Source organism: Hylobates moloch, unplaced genomic scaffold (genome assembly GCF_009828535.3).
Source record: "Hylobates moloch isolate HMO894 unplaced genomic scaffold, HMol_V3 SCAFFOLD_15, whole genome shotgun sequence".
In the NCBI taxonomy this organism is placed as follows: domain Eukaryota; kingdom Metazoa; phylum Chordata; class Mammalia; order Primates; family Hylobatidae; genus Hylobates; species Hylobates moloch.
Genome location: NW_026652290.1, coordinates 18,599,914 through 18,620,877, shown reverse-complemented (window position 1 = coordinate 18,620,877; position 20,964 = coordinate 18,599,914). Strand labels below are relative to the sequence as shown.

General features: G+C 40.3%; 2 protein-coding genes, 1 long non-coding RNA gene and 1 pseudogene across 3 annotated transcripts in view; 3 read left to right on the top strand and 1 right to left on the bottom strand.

Annotated features, from left to right (window-relative positions):
• GCFC2 (GC-rich sequence DNA-binding factor 2) overlaps positions 1 to 760 on the top strand; it is a 54,156-nt gene extending 53,396 nt beyond the window's left edge. Inside the window, exon 18 of the transcript XR_004252136.2 lies at positions 626 to 760. The gene's annotated coding sequence lies outside the window, so the exon portion shown is untranslated. The remainder of the gene's footprint in view (positions 1 to 625) is intronic.
• A 2-nt stretch (positions 761 to 762) lies between these two features.
• Positions 763 to 9,332, bottom strand: MRPL19 (mitochondrial ribosomal protein L19). Its single transcript, XM_032176580.2, has 6 exons — positions 9,220 to 9,332; positions 8,911 to 9,028; positions 4,218 to 4,336; positions 3,815 to 3,949; positions 1,581 to 1,762; positions 763 to 1,452 (listed from the first exon to the last, which is right to left on the bottom strand). The coding sequence occupies exons 1-6, from the start codon at positions 9,320 to 9,322 to the stop codon at positions 1,231 to 1,233; spliced, it is 879 nt and encodes a 292-aa protein (XP_032032471.1). The 5' UTR covers positions 9,323 to 9,332; the 3' UTR covers positions 763 to 1,230.
• Positions 4,855 to 5,695, top strand: LOC116482989 (transcription elongation factor SPT4-B-like; annotated as a pseudogene).
• LOC131381291 (uncharacterized) overlaps positions 8,921 to 20,964 on the top strand; it is a 26,689-nt gene continuing 14,645 nt past the window's right edge. Inside the window, exons 1-2 of the long non-coding RNA XR_009209928.1 lie at positions 8,921 to 9,152; positions 20,010 to 20,084. This is a non-coding gene — a long non-coding RNA (uncharacterized LOC131381291). The remainder of the gene's footprint in view (positions 9,153 to 20,009; positions 20,085 to 20,964) is intronic.

The window sequence follows — 20,964 nt, the reverse complement described above, 5'->3', positions numbered from 1 at the left end:
CAAAACCAGTTAGTACTCAATAAAATGGAAAACATGGAATCCAGAAAACAGCTGAGCGCAGGAAAGAAGTTAGTCCCAAGATAGCTAGGAACCAGAGGGCAGATCTGAAGGTAACTCAATGGATAGGCTGAGAGTTGCCTTCAAGATTTAGGATAGTACTGTACTTTTTAACCTGAGGAACAGTATATCCAGGTGAGTATGGACCAAATTACATGCTTTTCTTTAGCATGTGTGATTATACCCCAGCTTTCCAATCCATGCTGCATGGATCAGCAACAACACTCATATCATACCAAAGGTATTGTTTTAACCTAATCCTAAGATATAGAGTGATTCATCACACTGTGAGCATCAAAAAACAGTTTACTTCCTCTAACCACATTTCTGCAACATCCAGTTACCCAGTATAATCCTGCCAGATACCCTGTGGTGAGCCTTCTGTTTAGCAGAACTCACTCATAACCTTAGCCATGAATTTGCTCAAAATTGGCCTTTGTAAACTCTCAGAGGAAGCTGAAGCCAGACTATGACCCAAGGACTGTAACGTTTCCCTTGAAGCCTTCATGCAATAATAGTAATACTGCCCCTTTATACTTACTAATAGGTTTTTCTTTTTTTTTTTCAGGTTTTTCAAAATTAAATATATTATTGAAGAATATATGTGTTGGCAGTAAACTAAAAGAAATGCAAGGGAATGATTAACAAGTCAAGATGATATTTACATTTAAAAAGGAGAGAGATACAATTGCAGATATACCGGAGTCTTCTGAGATCTTATTAAATGTTTTATTTCTTAACATTCTTAGATATTAATAAATGTTCTATTTCTTAACCTGATAGTGGGTACATGAATGTTTATTTTATTATTCTGTAAATCATACATTGTTGTGTTTATGAATTGTTTCACAATTTAAAAAAAAAATCATCCCACCTATTCCCTTTGCTAAGGTTCCATGCTCATTAAAGACCATTCCGGTGATGCTCTGACTTCTATTGTAGCTTTGCCTCCAATAAGCAAATGGACATCAGACCATTTGTCATGTGTAATTCTCTTTTTAGAGTAATAAACTGGTTGTACAAGTTTTATTTTAGAAAAAAAGTATTAATAAAACAATGAATGCTTAGTTCACTTAATTACTATGTTCTTATAAATGAAAATTAAATTGGTCTCAAAATATATCCTCTTAGAGCCAATGTATCTTTTGCAACTAACCAAATTCATTCTCAGAATCAAGACCTATTCGACGCTTCAATTTCCTTCCATATTGCAGCTTCAATTTTTGAAGTATCATATTCCCTCATCATATCAAATTCAAGCCATGGCTGACTCCACTTCTGAGCTTCTTTCATTTGCTCTTCAGTTAAACAAAGATCAAATCTGATTCCTTTAATATTAAAATTTGGACGTTCCCAGCGTTTAGACCAGGGCTTAGGCTTCATTTTTACTTTCAGCTAAGGAAGATTTAAAAAAAGCAATAGTTAGGCTGATGGGGATGAGCAAAAATTCAAGTTTTCATTAAGATGATTCTTTCTTTCTTATTTTATACTTGAACTTCTAGTTTCAAATGTATAACCCATACCTCATTAACAGGAACTTTTTGGTTAGGCTCTTGTACTACTGGCTTCATATCCACATCGAAAGTGCTATATTCAGGAAGGGCATCTCGTAAGTATAGCAAGCTATCATCCAGCCGTTTCTCTAATTTGACCACTTGAATCTCCTGGACCCGAGGATTATAAAGTTCAAAGCAAATCTCGACACCTAAATAGAACAGAAAACATATTCTTACAATCTAAGTCCACATTCCTATACATGTTTCATACTGCAGTAAAAGCATTTCATAAAGGAATTAGCACAAAATTTCGCATGTAGAAAATGTGTCGTTAATTTGAAATTTTTAAGATAAAGATTACTAAAGAAATAGAAATAAGCTAAAATCCATTTACATATAAAGTGAGAAAGTCTGAATTGGAATGATAGTCTAAAAAAAAAAATGGCTTCTAGAAATATGTTGAGTCACATATCTCTTCAATTCTCATAGTAGTAACTTCAGAGAAAGTCTGAATTCTTCCCTATGTCATGTTTTTTATCTCCCAATTACTTGAAGAAAAATCAATCTTCCATGTTAAGAGTAATAAGATTAATGGTACAAAAGAAGTAAAATATTAAGTTCCAACTTTGGTTAGAAGCTCCTTTGATTAAGGATTAGTGGATTAAACGGCTAGAGAGAACTAGTTTTGCTTTTTGCCCTTCCATGTGAGGGCACAGTGCTTGGCCCTTCCAGAGCACACAGCAACAAGATGCAGGGAAGGAGGCCTCACCAAATACAAAACCTGCCAGCACCTTGAACTTAGATTTCCCAGCCTCCCGAACTGTGAGAAATAAATTTCTGTTCTTTCTAAATTACCCAGCCTGTAGCATTTTGTTACAACAGCACAAACAGAATAAGATACCAGAAATGTAAACCAGAGAGACTGCACAAATGCAAGCAGATGATGGTGACATGGATGAGGGTGATAGCAATGTAGAGGGAAGAACAGACAAAATCGTGATATATTTTTTGGAGACTATGCCAAGAAAACTTGATTGACTGCATGTGTGAAAGTAAGTAGGTAGGCAGTGGTACCATTTATGGAAATAGAAAAGACTGTGAATGGAACACCCTGCAGGTGGAAATAAAGAGTTCTGCTTTTAACTTATGCTGATAAGACATCCAAATGGAGTGTTGATCAGATAGCTGCATATGCAAATCTGGAACTTAAAAAGGGTCAGTCCTGGAGTTATAAATTTGGAAGTTATCATTATACAGATGGTATACAAAGCCATTGGACAAGAAGGAAACACTAATGCAGGAAGTAGTGATGGGGAAGGTTGAGGCAGGTTATAATAGTCAGACATACTATAGAGAATGGCAAGAGGCAGCTAATCCTTTTTGAGGATTCTGTGTCCAGTACTTCAAATACAATATCTCACAGTTGATTGGCTAGAACCATGTAGAGTAGAAACTATTACTATCTTAATGCTTAAAGAAAATCAAATGACTCAACGCCTATGCTCATTTACTTCTATTACAAGACCTCTCCAAGTATTTGACCTGACTGAAGGCACCAATCAATTAAGTCCTGCTGAATTCCTGCACGCATAGCCCACCAGGTTATTACAGAATAAGCAAGACAGAAACTGCTTTCACATTTTCAGTTTCTTTGAAAATAAGAATACCTTGTTGTTGGAACTTCATGAAGCATACAACTTGATAAACTTAACTGTTCCTGCCATTTTAATTAATAATCTTGCTAGAGTTTTATTCCTTATTCCTCTGCCTATAAGGCATAGTATATAAACACAATTTTGCCTTTTAAAATTCCTCGCAAGTCATATAAGACAGTGATAATTTTGTTTTGTGTCACAACATAAAGTAAAATGTGGGTATTCATTTTAGGAGCAAGTAATTCACGAAGACATTATAGGTTTGTCTTAAAGTTTTACTCGTGGGTTATTTGCTCCTAAAACGAATATCCCCATACTGCTTTATAGTAATTTATTCCCCCCTTTGATGTTGCCATGGTTTCCAAAGTCTACTTCTAATGACTGTTGTTCCAATAATATAAGAAGCCTTCAAGAGAAAGAAGTCCATCAACCATATTTAATCATTAACTTCAAATCTCAATCCATTCTAAAGCCACAGGCTCCATATCTTCCCTCAGAGTCTCCTTCTACTTTCAAATTTCAGATTTCTTATCCCAGGATGCAGAAACAAAAAGGAATCCTGAGATAACATTTTCTAGACAATGAAAATGATGAAATAAAACTTACCTTGTCCTTCGATAACATTCCTAAGGATAAAAGTAGCTCCAAGTCCTCTTCCTGATCTCTGGATGCAAATCCCCAGAAACTGGCTGATTTTTCCTTTGGCATATGGGTCAGCTGTAGTAACACGAAGAATACTTCCTACAAATTCAAAAGAGAAGTGAACATTTTTTTCAGCACACGCAGCTGAGAAGTAAACTTTATATAAGATGCAGAAACAAACAAATAGCATTTCTAGATAACTTCTTAACTTCCTAAATGTTTTCATGTAGGAATAAATACTTCATATGAGCATAACCCAGATATGTAAAAAACAATCTTCTTTTGCTTTTTAAGAAAACTAACCATCCAATCACTTAGAAACTAGCCATCCAATTACTAATAATAAAAATATACAGCTCTTACTGACCAACATAAAACTCTGGAATGTGGAGTACTTTTCTCCTTTCTAACATATCTTTTCTTTCCATTTGAAATTTCAGAGGATCTGTTCTTCCCCTTCGAGGAATGAATTCAGGACTCAAGAACCTGTGAAAAATACAAATAAATAAATTAATTAAAAGTAAACTCAAAAGGCTGCTAGAAGAAAAATTGTTGCTTTTCAAAGAAATTAAAGAATATGATATTGACGTGTTTTATTCTTCATTGTCTAAATAAAAGTCAATCTTATTTCTAAAATTGTTAATGCTCATGAAAATAGCTAACAATTCCTGAGTACTCACCTGGTATTTTGTTAAAAGCTTTATGAAACATCTATAGCATAAATTAATCCTTCTAGCAACTATGTGGGTTTGGTGTCATCTCCTTTTTACAGAGCAAGAAACTGAAGCTTGAAAAAGGTAAATAGCCCATTGCTACATTAGCTATAAATCTGTCAAATCAAGATTTAAATGTAAGTATGTTGGTCAGTCTCCAAAGCCTATAACCATTTCTATAGGCCTCACACTGAGCTAGACATGCTCTAATAAATTATGTCAGAAAAGACATCAACATATAAATCACTAATTATAAACTGACTTTTAAAATGATCTTCCTGATCAGAGAAGATGGCCCTGGAGATGGTGCTGAAGGACCTGCAGCATCTGCAGGCTTGTTTGCTGTGTTTGCTGGTCAAGACTATAGACCAGTTTGAATATGATGGTTCTGACAACTGTGACGCCTATCTACAGACAAAGAGTAACCGAGATGGTATATGACTGCACTAGCTCTTCCTTTGATGGAAACAATGCAATGAGTCCAGAGGACAGCCAGGTCTCCAAGTGGCAGCAAGTCAGTAACTTTAAGCCAGGTACATATGCAGTGTCATTCACTGGTCACCTGCCCCAAGGAATCGTGTGGGAGCTGAAAAGTCGAGGAGCGACCTACAAATCCAGAGACACAGCTGCAGCACATCATGTCCCTGAACCATTTTCTCTTCTTTGGATGACAGGTGTGGGTGGGAGGGATTTGGGTTGGTAGTCCTGGGGTCTCGTGGTTGTATCTTTCTGCCCTCTAGACCTGGCACAGCAGTATCCCTTGAAGAAATCCTGAGGCTTCATAGTGCTCTTTGCTCCTTGACCATGTTTAATAATTCTTGCTTTCCCCCCCTCCTCATCTGTTTTCTTCTGTTTACTGCTCTTCCTATACCTTAGGCCAGTCCCGCGTCCTTGCATTTCACATTCTCCTAAATGGAGACTCTTGGGCCTTAGGTGACTGCTGGGTCCTAGTCTGCCTTGTCTGTGCCTCTGTAAGAGGTAAGTCCTTCCTTTTCTCCTCTGGCCTAGTAGGGGACCTTGGGTAATGTCCCATTTTGGCCAAGGTGAGGTATTTGTTTTAGAATAAAAAATTCACCATAAATTCTCATTTACTTAAATTTCCACAGAAATCCTGTTGGTGTCCCCATTTTGATTTCCCTAAGTTACTGATTCTCCCTCTGTAAAAAGAGAATGATTAGACCCTGCCTGTTTACCTCAGGATTGTTGTGACTGTAGAAATGAAGCTATGTGAAAATTGTGTAAGTCTTACAAAGGTGAAATCCTTTTGCTTAAAAAATAAGAATCTTCCTTTTTTGTTCTTTAACTGATTTTAAGCTCGTTATGAAATATTTAATCTACATAAAAAGTATAAATGACAGTACAATGAATATTCATGTCTCTAACACCCACCTCAAGAAATAAACTACCAATATTGTGCAAGCCCCTGTGTATCCCCTTCCTACTTCGTAGAGTTCATTACTATCCTAAATTTGGTGATTATTCCCATGAATTTCTTTCTCTTCCTCAATTTTCTACTTTGAAAATTTCAAAGCCTACCAAAAAATAGTAATGCAATGAACACCTGTAGATCTTTCATCTACTTTTACCAACTGCTAAAATTTTGCTATATTTGCTTTATATATACATATCATTTTTTTCTGAACCATTTGAAAATGTCAGCCAGGTGTGGTGGCTTACGTCTGTTATCCCAACACTTGGGAGGCCAAGGAGGGTAGATCATTTGAGCCCAGGAGTTCCAGACCAGCCTAGGCAACATAGTGAGACCTCATTCTACAACAAAAAAAGTTTTAAAATAGCCAGGCATGGGCACCTGTAGTCCCAGCCGCTTGGGAGACTGAGTAGGGAGGGGCCCAGGAGTGGGAGGCTGCAGAGCCAAGATCATGCCACTGCACTCCAGCCTGGGTGACAAAGCAAGGCTCTGTCTCAAAAAAATGGAATAGCAAGGCATTTCATTCCTCAATAATTTAGAAGGCTTATGCTAAGAATAAGGACTTGCTCCTATATTATCACGATACCCTTATGACACCTATAAAAGTCAGCATTAATTTGATAACATAATCTAATACAGAGGTATCCAATCATCTGGCTTCCCTGGGACACACTGGAGGAATTATCTTGAGCCACACATAGAAGACACCAATGATAGCTGGTAAGCTTAAAAAAAAAAAGTCACAAAAAAAATCTCATAATGTTTTAAGAAAGTTTACAAATTTGTGTTAGGCCACATTTAAAGCTGTCCTGGGCTATGGGTTGGACAAGCTTGGTCTAATATAGAGTTCATACTCAAATGTATGTCATTATCCTGGGAAGGTATTTTACATCTATTCGTTGCCCAATTCAAAATACAATCAAGCTTGACACATCATATTTGGTCGTTAGTCTCTCAGACTAGGACTTTTCTCCATCTTTGTATTTTTATAATATTAACTTTTTTGAACAGTCAAGGCCTACTATCTCATCTCTGGATTCTGGATTGTTTCCACATGCCTAGACTAAGGTTAAATAATTTTAGTAAGAATATTACAGGGAGATGATGTGAACAACTTATTCTGTCACATCGGGAGACACATAATATCAACTGGTACCATTACTGGTAAAGTTAGGTTTGACTGTTTGGCAAAGTTTCAAAAGGTCCCCCTTACATTTCTTTTTACTTTACATATGCATGCATGTCTGGGCAACATAGATTGTTTAGTAGTTTTGTTTTTGTTTTTTTCTGAGATGGAGTCTTGCTCTATCGCCCAGGCTGGAGTGCAGTGGCACGACCTCAGCTCACTGCAACCTCTGTATCCTGGGTTCAAGCAATTCTTCTGCCTCAGCCTCTCGAGTAGCTGGGATTACAGGCACATGCCACCACACCTGGCTAATTTTTTTTTATTTTTTTATTTTTAGTAGAGATGGGGGTTTCACCATGTTGGCCAGGCTGGTCTCGAACTCCTGACTTCGTGATCTGCCCTCCTCGGCCTCCCAAAGTGCTGGGATAACAGGTGTGAGCCACCACACCTGGCCTATAGATTTAAAACTTCATAAAAATAGCATCCTACTACATTAATTATTCTAAAAGGTTTTTTTACACACAGATTTGTGAAAATCTTCCATGTTTAAAAGTTAGCTCTAATTCACTCATTTTTCACTGCTATACAATACTCTGTCATACGAATGTATTTGCCTGTTCACCTACTGATGGATATCTAGGCTGCCTCTAAATTTTTATTACAAAAAATACTGTTACATTCATTCTCATGCTTGTCTCCTTGTACATATATGTTAGGAGTTTAAGTTGTGTGCTTTCTGAGTGAGAAGGTATACACAACTTAAACTTACTAAATTCTGTCAAATTGTTCTCTAGAGCATATAATTTACATTCCTATTTAAGTGAATTAAATGCCACCATTTAAAAGAGATATTCAATTTCTACCTTCAAAAACAAAGTTTTATAAGGAAATATTTTCTGAATCTCTTAGTTCTCTAACTCCAAGTTTACTTCTATTTAAATCTGTGGAATATTTTAAATGTCAAAAAAAAAAAGCCAGGCATGGTACCTGTAGTTCCAGCTACTCAGGAGGCTGAGGCGGGAGGATCACTTGAGCCCAGAAATTTGAGGCTGCAGTGAGCTAAAATCACCACTGCACTCCAGCCTGGGTGACTGAGTGAGACTCTGTCTAAAAAAATTTTAAAAATAAAAAAATAAAAAATCCCAGAAGTAATCCAATCAACAATCTACAGCCCTTTCAAGAAGCCTATAATCATATCAGGTTTTTCCTCTGAAAGCTGGCTTTTTAAAAAGGTTGTTACACAGCTCTCTTTTCCGACCTTAAGTCCTTTAAATTTACATGTACTTCCAAGATTACCACCATTCATTTAAGTTTTAATTCACACTGTTTTGATGAGTAAGTTTCAGACACAATTTAGTGGCAAGTTTTAGTGTGCTTTGTCTGCCAAAACTTCCAACCTAAACCATAGCAAATTTTTTAAGTTGGCCAATCAATTCCTATCCAGAGTTAAGGGTCTTTTGGGAGAAAAGAACAGCTCTTGGACGTAAACAGGTATAAACAGGATGTACCTCAGAGAAAAACTCTGGTACAGGACAAATACCACAGAGGAAAGAGTTTAAAATATGGGGAATCCCTACTTGAAGTTCTGAGTCAATAAAACTGCAAAGAAGTTCAATGCTAGCTTGGGAAGTGAGAAAGACAGAACAGTGTAGTGCGCGGGCTCATGAATCCTACACACCTGCTCGTGCAGGGGGAGGTGCAGACCCCACCTGAGAGCCGGAACCTCCAACGCCAACGCGCTCACGCGCGCACCGACCCCAGTTGCCGGCCTAGCGCTAGGGCAGTGCCTCACCTGCGTTCCGGTTCCACGGGGCGGCGCTTGTCCACGATGACCGGTTTCGGCGGCGGCTGGAACGCACCGGGCTCGGAAGGCCCAGTCCTCTGCTGCCGGACAGGCCCCGCATGGACCCCTGCGGGAGCGGACGACGGAGGTCAGGACTCTCGTGCCAACCCTGAGATCCCGCAGAACCCCGCAATCTCCTCCAACCCGGCGTCCCACGGTGGACCAACGCTGGGGTTGCCTCTGATCTCCAGGTTCGCCTCCCCCATCCTGACCCTGGGCCCCTAACGCGCCCCAGCTCGCAAGTCCCGCTCCACTTACTGCAGGCGATAGAGGCCGGCGGGGGGAGCAGAAACCTGGAGGCTTGGAAACTCCGGCCTAGGCCCATTGCAGCCCCGTGCCCCGCTGCAATGCAGGCCGCCATGCCAGCTAGCTCACTTCAAGACTACAGCTCCCAGTAATCAGTGCGACGAGGTTGCTGCTCTCTGCCACCAGATGGCGGCTGCTGTGGGACAAAATGGATAAGTCTCTCCTCGCTCCTTTCCTGATGTCTCAGGAAAAGTGCACGTTTCTCTAGTTCCCCGTAATGCGCCAAGTTACACCCCTCCACAAGGGTGTTCTCCCGGCCTAGAAGGCTTTTTCCTCCCTCTATGAATCCACTCTATCTTCTCAGGCAAGCTTTCGCGATGCGAAAATCCCATTGTAGGCCTTCATTCCCACTAGGTGCCTTCGAGTGGCATCTCTGATCTCATTTGCAGTTCTTTCTTGTGTAATTATTAGATTAGTATTTAAATCTGCCATTATACTATAATGAGGCAAGGGAAGGGAGAAAGTCTTCTTTTTGCTCACCGTTTTATCCCAGCACCTAGCACCCACCTGGGCCCTCACGAATTTGTTTTGTTTTGTTTTGTTGAGACAAGGTCTTCCTCTGTTGCCCAGGCTGGAGTGCAGTGGCGCGATCATGGCTCTGCAGCTTCCAACTCCTAAGCTCAGGAGATCCTCTCACCTCAACCTCCCGAGTAGCCGAGGCTACAGTCTCGCACCATCACGCCCAGCTAATTTTTCTAATTCTTTGTTGAATGCACAGAAAGGAGAATAGAATAGTTCCTGACAGAACTGCTGGCCTATAGTCCTTGAGACTACAGAAAGCATTAACCTTTTGAGGAACCCAAATGAATTTGGGCTGGGCAACTGTGGGTGTGGATAGGTGGGAGAAGTAAAGCTGGAAAAGGTAAATGGTAAGTCTTGTGAAGAAATTTGGAAAATGACTGGGCGTGGCCAGGCATGCCTGTAATACCAGCACTTTGGGAGGCCGAGACAGGAGGGTCCCTTGAACCCATGAGTTGGAAACCAGCCTGGGCAATATAGTGAGAACTTATCTCTAAGAAACAAACACACAGTTGGGCGTGATGGCTCACGCCTTTAACCCCAGCATTTTGGCAGGCCAAGGCGGGAGGATCGCCTGAGGTCAGGAGTTTGAGACTAGCCTGGCCAACATGGTGAAACCCCGTTTCTACCAAAAATAAAAAAAATTATCTGGATGTGGTGGCAGGCTCCTGTAATCCCAGCTACTTGGGAGGCTAAGGCAGGAGAATCGCTTGAACCTGGGAGGCAGAGGTTGCAGTGAGCCGAGATCGCGCCATTGCACTCCAGCCTGAGCAACAAGAGCAAAACTCCATCTCAAAAAACAGAAAAACACACACAAAAAAGAAATTTGGAATTTGTTATTTCAGCAGTGGTTACATAATATAAGGATTGAACACTTAGAGTAATGTGATAATTTAACTACATAATAGTCATTCCAGTTGCATTAATGTCCCAAAGCTACCTCAAATTCAGCATATCCATACTGAGTTCATCTTTTTCAGCTCCAGACTTCCTTCCCAGTATTGGCTATCTCAAGGAATGGCTTCAGCATCCACTCTCTTGCCTAAGCCAGAAATCTCAGTGCCATTCTTGATTCCTCCCTATCTCCCCCTGGATGAAGTTCCAAAAACTATGCCTGACACCATCAAATATCTCAGGAATCCATATACTTTCTCATCCTCCCATCCATATTTCCAATCTAGGTCACCATTTTTTCTCTTCAGGATCCCTGGAGATCCCTGCAACAGCCTTCTCATTAGTTTTCTTGCCTCTGGTAACCTCCAGTCCTTCACTCAGCAACCAAAAAAAGATGGCTCAGAAATGCATACCCTGTTCTTGTCTTTCCCCAGTTTAAAGCCTTACTGTTTACTTTTGACAGAAGTCAAATGCTCAAAAAAGCAACCAACCTCTGCAGCTTGGCCCCTATACTCTGGCTTGCCATCCTGAAGAACATGAGCTGTAACATCAGCCTGAGGTACAGGGCCATGTTTTGAGCACAGAATTCAAGATGCTGTGAAGAAAGACAGGGCCTTCTATTGTAACTCTAGCTTCTTTGATTAGAACAAGAATTTATTCTATAAATGACAAGGAATCTCACAACCAAAATTTCAGATGAGCAATATTTTGGCTCTTCTACCTACCCAAAAAAGTAGACTTCAAGCCCTTAAGAGTAAAAGGGAGGAGAGGCAAAGATAATCATGACTGGCAGTAGTGAAGATTTTTCTGTATTAACCATGCCCAGAACACTTGGCCTTCACTCTTGCTAGGATTGGTCCTACGGGTAGGGGCAGAGAAATAAAAGACAGACCTTCACAGGAGGACAGCAGGATTTACTAGACATTGCCAAGCCACGCCTGCTGCCCTCTCCTCTTCTACGGATGAAGGAATAGTTGTGTAGAGTTTTACAAAATTGGAAGAATGAACCTAAAGAATCTTATTTAATTTTCTCTCATATTCTTGCTCACCCAACATCCATCAGGCCGTTTTGGCCTTATCTTAATTTGGAGAACAAGCTGGAGTTTAACTTATTCCAACTTAAGTTGTTATTAAACAACTTCATAGAGCAAAATCAAAGAGCACAGAGCTGGCACAACCATTTTGTGAGCTGATTACAGGAATAGAACTTTAATTATTTACTTCTGTGTTTTACACTCATGGAAAGGAGATCATGAACATCATTACATAATGTTCAGCCAAGGGAAGAAAGTGTTCCAGGCAAACTGGCTGCTTCAGGTTATTGTGACATCAGGATCCTTGTCTGTTTTGCTCATTATTACATCCTCTATATTTAGTAGGGTATCTGGCACCCAATAAATATTTCTAAGTAAAATTAGATAGATCACACTGATTGTACTTTAGAAAATGGCTGGGAAGCAGGAAATTTTTGGAATATTCCAAAAGAGAGATGGTGCTAACCTGTAACAGAAAAAAAAAATGGTTCTTAAAGTGTGAGCCCTTGACTTAGCAACATCAGCACAACCAGGAAACATGTTAAAATTACAAATTCTCGGCCGGGCGCGGTGGCTCACGCTTGTAATCCCAGCACTTTGGGAGGCCGAGGCGGGTGGATCACGAGGTCAGGAGATCGAGACCACGGTGAAACCCCGTCTCTACTAAAAATACAAAAAAAAAAATTCGCCGGGCGCGGTGGCGGGCGCCTGTAGTCCCAGCTACTCGGAGAGGCTGAGGCAGGAGAATGGCGTGAACCCGGGAGGCGGAGCTTGCAGTGAGCCGAGATTGCGCCACTGCACTCCAGCCTGGGCGACAGAGCGAGACTCCATCTCAAAAAAAAAAAAAAAAAATTACAAATTCTCAGGTCCCACCCCCAGACTTACTGAATTTAAAACTTTGGGCACAGAATCCAGTGATCTGTGCTTTAACAAATCCTCCAGGTGATTCTGATAGTTGTTCCAATTTGGGAATAATTGAGGTAGAGGCAATAGAGATAGAAAGTGGTATTTTTTTTTCTGTCTCTCCATCTATCTGTGAGGTAGAGTCAGTAAAAAAAATTTCTGAAATGTACTAACTGTGAGTCTTTGAGAGAGGTTCCTATCTCTGTCTTTGCTTCTTCATGGGTAATAGGATAGAGGTATGCCTACCTCATTGGGTTGGTATAAGGATTAAATCGAGGTGATGCATAAAGTTTGCGGATAAATGTATAGATCGTAATAAATTCTTATTTTCCAACTTTATTGAGACATGATTGAAAGATAAAATTTGTATATATTTAAAGTGTACAACATGATGATTTGATATATGTATGCAATGTGAAATGATTACCACAGCTGAGCTAATTAACATATCCTTCACCTAATTAAAAAAAAAAAAGCTTTTTATAAAACTCATTTTAAAGATGCCAGCAAGAGGAAACTATAATCTGATTCATGTATTAACACATCCAAAAAAAGAATCTCCTATACCTAGAAAACCCTAAAGATGCTACCAAAAGACACCTAGACCTGATAAACAACTTCAGTAAAGTTTCAGGATACAAAATTAATATGCAAAAATCAGTAGTATGTCTATACACCAACAGTGTTCAAGCTGAGAACCAAATCAAGAATGCAGTCCCATTTACAATAGCCACCAAAAACATAAAATACCTAGGAATACATCTAACGAAGGAGATGAAATCTCTACAACAAGAACTACAAAACACTGCTGAAATAAATTATAGATGACACAAACAAATGGAAAAACATTCCATGCTCATGGAAGAATCAGTGTCACTAAAATGTCCATACTGCCCAAAGCAATTTACATATTCAACGACATTCCTATTAAATTACTACCATTTTTCACAGAACTAGAAAAAAAAATTCTAAAATTCATATGGAACTTAGAAAGAGTCCAAATAGCCAAAGCAATCCTAAGCAAACAGAGTAAAGCAGGAAGAATGACATGATCTGACTTCACATTATACTACAAGGCTACTGTATCCAAAACAGCATGGGACTGGTATAAGAAGAAACAAACAGACCAATGGAACACAATAGAGAACCTACAAATAAAGCCGCATACCTACAACCAACTAATCTTCAACAGAGTCTACAAAAATTAGCAGTGGGGAGATGACATCCTATTCAATAAATGGTGCTGGGAAAACTGACTGACCATATGCTGAAGAATGAAACTAGACCACTACCTCTCACCACATACAAAAATTAACTCCAAATGGGTTAAAGACTTACATGTATGACCTCAAACTACAAAAATCCTAGAATAAAGCCTAGGGTATACTCTTCTGGACATTTGCCTAGACATAGAATTTATGATTAAGTCTAAAAAGCAAATGCAGCAAACAACAAAAATTGACAATTGAGACCTAAATAAAGAGCTTCTGCACAACAGAGTAAACAGACATCTTACAGAATGGGAGAAAATATTTGTAAACTATGCATCTGAAAAAGGTCTAATTCATATTCAGAATCCATAAGAAATTTACATAATTGAACAAGAAAAAAAACACCATTAAAAAGTGGGGAAAGGACATGAACAGACACTTCTCAAAAGAAGACATATAAGCATCCAACAAATATATAAAAAAATGCTCAACATTACTAACCATCAGACAAAACCAAATGAGATACCATTTTCACACCAGTCAGAATGGCCATTATTAAAAAGTAAAAAAATAACAGATGTTGGCAAGACTGAAGGAAAAGAAACACCCAGTGTTGGTTAATAAATTAGTTAAGCCCCTGTGGAAAGTAGTTTGGAGATTTAAAAAAACTAAAAATAGAATTACCATTTGACCCAGGAATTCCATTACTGGGTATATACTCTAATGAAAATAAATCATTCTACCGGCTGGGCGCGGCGGCTCACGCCTGTAATCCCAGCACTTTGGGAGGCTGAGGTGGGCGGATCACGAGGTCAGGAGATTGAGACCATCCTGGCTAACACGATGAAACCCCATCTCTACTAAAAATACCAAAAATTAGCCGGGTGTGGTGGCAGGCGCCTGTAGTCACAGCTACTCAGGAGGCTGAGGCAGGAGAATGACGTGAACCCAGTGGGCGGAGCTTGCAGTGAGCTGAGATTGCGCCACTGCAATCCAGCCTAGGTGACAGAGTGAGACTCTGTCTCAAAAAAATAAACAATAAATAAAAATAAAAATCATTCTACCAAAAAGACTTATGCACTCATATGTTCATTGCAGCATTCTTCACAATAGCAAAGACATGGAATCAAACCAGGTGCCCACCAATGGTGGATCAGAAAAAGAAATGTACATATATGCCATGGAATACTACACAGCCATAAAAAGAATGAAATCATGTCCTTTTCAGGTACATAGATGCAGGGGGCCATTATCCTCAGTGAATTAACACTGAAACAGAAAACCAAATACTGAATATTCTCACTTCTAAGAGGGAGCTAAATGGGTACTCAGGGACATAAAGATGGGAACAATAGACACTGAGTATTCCAACAGTGGGGAGGGTGTGAGGGGGACAAGGGCTGAAAAAGTATCTATTGGGTACTGTGTTCACTATTTGGGTGATGGGATTAACAGAAGCCCAAACCTCAGCATCACCCAATATATCCAAGTAACAAATCCACACATTTAGATAGACATCTAGCCACTAATTTTTTTGTTTGTTTGTTTTTGTTTTTTGAGATGGAGTCTCGCTCTGTCGCCCAGGCTGGAGTCCAGTGGTGCGATCTCGGCTCACTGCAACCTCCGCCTCACAGGTTCACGCCATTCTCCTGCCTCAGCCTCCCGAGTAGCTGGGACTACAGGCGCCCGCCACCACACCCGGCTAATTTTTTGTATTTTTAGTAGAGACGGGGTTTCACCGTGGTCTCGATCTCCTGACCTCATGATCCGCTGTCCTCGGCCTCCCAAAGTGCTGGGATTACAGGCGTGAGCCACCGCGCCCAGCCCACTGATTTTTTTTTTTTAATTTTTATTTTATTTTTCTGTGAGGAGACAGAGTCTTGCTCTGTTGCCCAGGTTGGAGTGCAGTGGCATGATCTTGGCTCACTGCAGCCTCCACCTCCTGGGTTCAAATGATTCTTGTACCTCAGCCTCCCAAGTAGCTGGGATTACAGGTGCACACAACTACACCTGGCTAATTCTTGCATTTTTAGTAGAGGCAAAGTTTCATCTTGTTCCTCAGGCTTAAACTTCTAGGTTCAAGTGATTCACCTGCCTAGGTCTCCCAAAGTGTTGGGATTACACTTGTGAGCCACTCTGCCTTGCTAGCTGCTAAATGGAGGAGGAGGAGGAGGAGGAGGAGGAAGAAAGAAAGAAAGAAGAAAAGAAGGAAGAAGAAATCTCTCATTCCAAAGAGGGAGGAGGAGGGAGGAGAAAGGAGGAGGAGGAGAAGGAGGAGGAGGAGGAGGAAAAAAGAAAGAAGAAGGAAGAAGAAGAAACATCTCATTCCAAAGAGGGAGGAGGAGGAGGGAGATGGAGGAGGAGTGAGGGAGAGGGGGAAAGAAAGAAGAAAAAAGAAGAAGGAAGAAGAAGAAGAAATCTCTCATTCCAAAGAAGGGGGAGGAGAAGGAGGAGGAGGAAGAAAAAAAAGAAATCTCTCATTCCAAAGAAGGGAGGGAGGGAAGGAGGGAGGAGGAGGAAGAGGAGAAGGAGGAGGAGGAGGAAGAGGAGAAGGGGGAGGAGGTAGAGGAGGAGGAGGAGGAGGAAAGAAAAAGAAAGAAGAAAAAAGAATAAGAAGGAAGAAGAAGAAATCTCTCATTCCAAAGAGGGGTTAGTCATAATGGTAGTCTGGAAAACCAGTTACAACATGAAAAGTTGGCCAGTGCCCAGCCAGAAAAGGAAGGAGCCTTAGCCAAGTAATTTGGGGAATTTCCAGGCCCACTGGTGAGTCTATCCTGGGGCAGACATAAATGAAGGAAGTCGTAGACAACAGTTGTTAAGTTGTCGGATTCCATTGATGAAATCATCCCTAATAGGAGACTTAGCTTGTTGCCAATAAACACTTGAAACCTATATTAAACTCCCTTTGTTCTGTGTTCATCAAGCAACCCCTTCCATATTTGACATTAAATTTTGCCTTCAGAGAGAGAAAGTGGTGGTCACAAAGACATAAATGTTCTGGTATTCTGGTCAGCATATTATTTTTTGTTCACTTAGAAGTTAATAAACTAGCATTTAGTTTTGTCATATCAATTTCATAAATTTGGTTCATGTAAGTCTGCCCTAAATGATGTATCTATTTCTTTTTTTTTTTTTTTTTTTTTTTTTGAGACAGAGTCTCGCTCTGTCACCCAGGCTGGAGTGCAGTGGCGCAATCTCGGCTCACTGCAAGCTCCGCCTCCCGGGTTCACGCCATTCTCTTGCCTCAGCCTCTCCGAGTAGCTGGGACTACAGGCGCCCGCCACCACGCCCGGCTAATTTTTTGTATTTTTAGTAGAGACGGGGTTTCACCGTGGTCTCGATCTCCTGACCTCGTGATCCACCCGCCTCGGCCTCCCAAAGTGCTGGGATTACAAGCGTGAGCCACCGCGCCCGGCCAGTGATGTATCTATTTCATGCTGTGCTGGAAATCAAGTTCTGGGCTTCCAAAATCAAAAGTCAGACCCAGGGCCATGACAGATTATCCAAAGTCAATATTATCTGTGAGGCCTTGAAGTATATATTTTGCCTGGATGAAGGAACTTCATGTTGCCTCATAAGCTCACCCCCACCACACATAAACTCCTTTATTCACTATCTATTACTATTTAATAAATTGCTCCTAAATTAAGCAGCTTAAAACAACAAACATTTATTATTGAATGGTTCTGTGGGTCAGAAATCCAGAAGTGACTTAGCGGAGTGATTTTGACTCCAGGTCTTTCACGATGCTGCAATCAAGAGGTTGGCTGGGGCTATAGTCAACTCAAGGCTCAACTAAGGGAAGGTCTGCTTGCCAGCTCATTCCTGTGGCTAGAAGCAGCCTTGCTGGCTGTTGGCTCGGGACATTGGTTCCTTGCCATATGGACCTTTCCACAGGGCAGCTCATAACAGGTACCTGGCTTCCCTTGGAGTGAGCCAGCAATGGAACAAGAGGGTGAACAAGACAGAAGTCACAGTCTTTTTTTTTTACCTAATCTCAGAAGCAACGTGCCATCACTGTTACCGTGATTCTGTTCGTTAGAAACAAGTCACTAGGTCCGGCCCACACTGAAGTGAAATGGACCCCAAGGCCATAAATATGAGGAAGTGGGGATTATTGGAGGTCATCTTACAAGCTGCCTGCCACAAAATAGTTTTCATATTCAAATGTACGAAAGTATAATTTTTTTTCTACAAGCTAGCCAGTATTTCATTGCAATGACTATTAAATAACAATGCCATAACAGTTCATATTTGCTAGCCTTTTATATTTTTAAATTACATATGTAATACTAAAATATTCTTAGTATTTGTGAGCTCTCTCCAGCCCATCCTCAACTTAGTAAGAAATATTTATTTTCTTTTTTTCTTGGTGAATATCTTGAGCTGACTAGGATTTTTACCCAGATTTGGACTTTGGGCCCTAGTCAGAAATGGATGTAGGCCTTGTATGAAATACAGCCCGTTCTTGTGGATAATTAATCACACGCTGATGGCAAGTATAGGAGAGAGGGACAGTGGGGAAGACCACGATGGTGATGGAAGTGAAATGTGAGAAGAGACAGTCTATGATGGCAAGGGAAGGTAGAGCAGATTTTTCTCAATCACTCTTTCATTCATTCATTTATTCATTTGGTCAGTTAGCCTTCTATTCTTATTTAACAAGTTTTTATTGTTCACCTACCATGTGCCAGGCACTGGGCTAGATCCTGGAGATACAAAGTTGATAATTCAAGTGTCTTCATAATAGGATGCCATAGTATAAAGGAAAGACTGACATTACCTGCTAAATAGGGAGAGAGAGGCATAGAGTACAGTAGGAATATGGGGATCAAGGGAGTGGGAGCTGGTGATGTGGTCTGATTATCTGATCTGAGTTTAAAAGTATGAATGGGGCCGAATTCTGCAGGGTTGTAACTAAGTAAGTATCTGGCCTGGAAACAGTCTGTTCCATTGCTTCACAGAGGAGCAAACCTGGAAAAAAGGAACAAGAAAAAATATGTTATTGACACAGGAAGGAGGAAATAGGAATAAAAATTTTAAAAAACCAATTTAAAACAGTTACACATGTGTATGAGAATTTATGATGTGAGTAAACTGGCACTTAAAATCAATATGGAGGCCAGGTGCAGTGGCTCACGCTTGTAATCCCAGCACTTTGGGAGGCTGACGCTGTTGGATCACTTAAGGCCAGGAGTTTAAGATCAGCCTGGCCAACATGGCGAAAACTCAGCTCTTACTTGTGAGATTAGGTAACAAAAAGACTGTGACTTCTGTCTTGTTCACCCTCTTGTTCCATTGCTGGCTGACTCCGAGGGAATGCCAAAAATTAGCTGGGCGTCATGGCACACACCTGTAATCCCAGAACTTTGGGAGGCTGAGGCACAGAATGGCTTGAATTGGGGAGGCAGAGTTTGCAGTGAGCTGAGACTGTGTCACTGCACTCTACCCTGGGTGACAGAGTGAGACTCTGTCTCAAATAATAATAATAATAAATAAGGCCGGGCACGGTGGCTCAAGCCTGTAATCCCAGCACTTTGGGAGGCCGAGGCGGGTGGATCACGAGGTCAGGAGATCGAGACCATCCTGGCTAACACGGTGAAACCCCGTCTCTACTAAAAGTACAAAAAATTAGCCAGGCGTGTTGGCGGGCGCCTGTAGTCCTAGCTACTCGGGAGGCTGAGGCAGGAGAGTGGCGTGAACCCGGGAGGCAGAGCTTGCAGTGAGCCGAGATCACGCCACTGCACTCCAGCCTGGGCGACAGAGCAAGACTCTGTCTCAAAAAATAAAAAATAATAAATAATAAATAAATAAATAAAATAAAATAAATGTGGAAAGGATGGAAAAACGATGTTCAGACGATTAGATATCTGGTGGAAAAAAATATGGATTGATCCACACTTCACAATTTTGGAAAATCAGTATCTTATATTTCTATTCACTTGATATGCATAAAGAACTTCTGGAAGAATATTATATATATAAGAATATATATATCAGAATTATATATATATCAGAATTATATATATACATATATATATATATATCCCACAAATGAAAGAACTTACCTTCCATAGGATAGAAAAGGCTTAGAAAAAGAAGAAACAAGGTTGGAGCTAGCACTTTCACTGTATGCATTTTTGTATTGTTTGACTATGAACCTTTTAATGATCTATTCTAGATACTGCATTTCGAAAAATGAAAACTTTTGGATGGAATAAAGAAATAACTATGAGAAAAAAACATGCAAGACATTGTAAGTAAAAATAAATTGTAATGTCTTCTTTAATAGAATGAAAAAACCTTAAAGCCATGAAGAGAGAGATTGATAAGTTTGACCCCATTACCACTGAAATCTTCTAGGTGAAAAACAGATATCATAAACAAATTTAAAACACTAATGATTGCCGAGTGCAGTGGCTCATGCCTGTATCCCAGCACTTTGAGAGGCCGAGGTGGGTGGATCATGTGAGATCAGGAGTTTGAGACCAGCCTGACCAACATGGCAAAACCTCGTTTCTACCAAAAATACAAAGATTAGCCGGGCACGGTGGCACATGCCTGTAGTCTCAGCTACTCGGGAGGCTGAGGCAGGAGAATCGCTTGAACCTGGGAGGCGGAGGTTTCAGTGAGCCGAGATCGCACCACTGCACTCCAGCCTGGATGACAAAGCAAGAGCCTGTCTCAAAAAATAAATTAAATAAATACATAAAACACCAGTGATCAACTTGGAAACATTTCTTTCAAATTGTAGAAGACATAAATGATTAATATTCAGAAATTACACCATTGACTGGAAAAAATATTGAAAGATTGATGATGTCAAGTGGAGGAAACATAAATTATAACATTTTAACCCAGCTGCTCTACATCTTATTCATACTAAATATAAACTCACCAGGAGCTCTGAAATGTTCTAGTGGATGACAGTCACGCCAGAAGTGTTCATTCAATTGTTCCACGAAATCTCGGGGAAAAAAAAAACAGTATGCATTATAATGGGAATGACTAACCCGAATGTGGCAATTCAATAATACAAAAAACTGTGACAGAATAATTAACTGGATCTATATATCACTTTTATGATAATTATGGTGATATAAATTATGATAAAATCATAAATAACATATATTCTT

Excerpts from the sequence above, each read along its gene's own strand:
- MRPL19 (XM_032176580.2), bottom strand. The coding sequence starts at position 9,322 with ATGGCGGCCTGCATTGCAGCGGGGCACGGGGCTGCAATGGGCCTAGGC. Across the intron at positions 3,950-4,217 it reads CATTCCAGAGTTTTATGTTG|GAAGTATTCTTCGTGTTACT; the intron begins GTCAGTAAGAGC and ends TTGAATTTGTAG. Across the intron at positions 1,453-1,580 it reads AAAAAGTTCCTGTTAATGAG|CTGAAAGTAAAAATGAAGCC; the intron begins GTATGGGTTATA and ends AATCTTCCTTAG.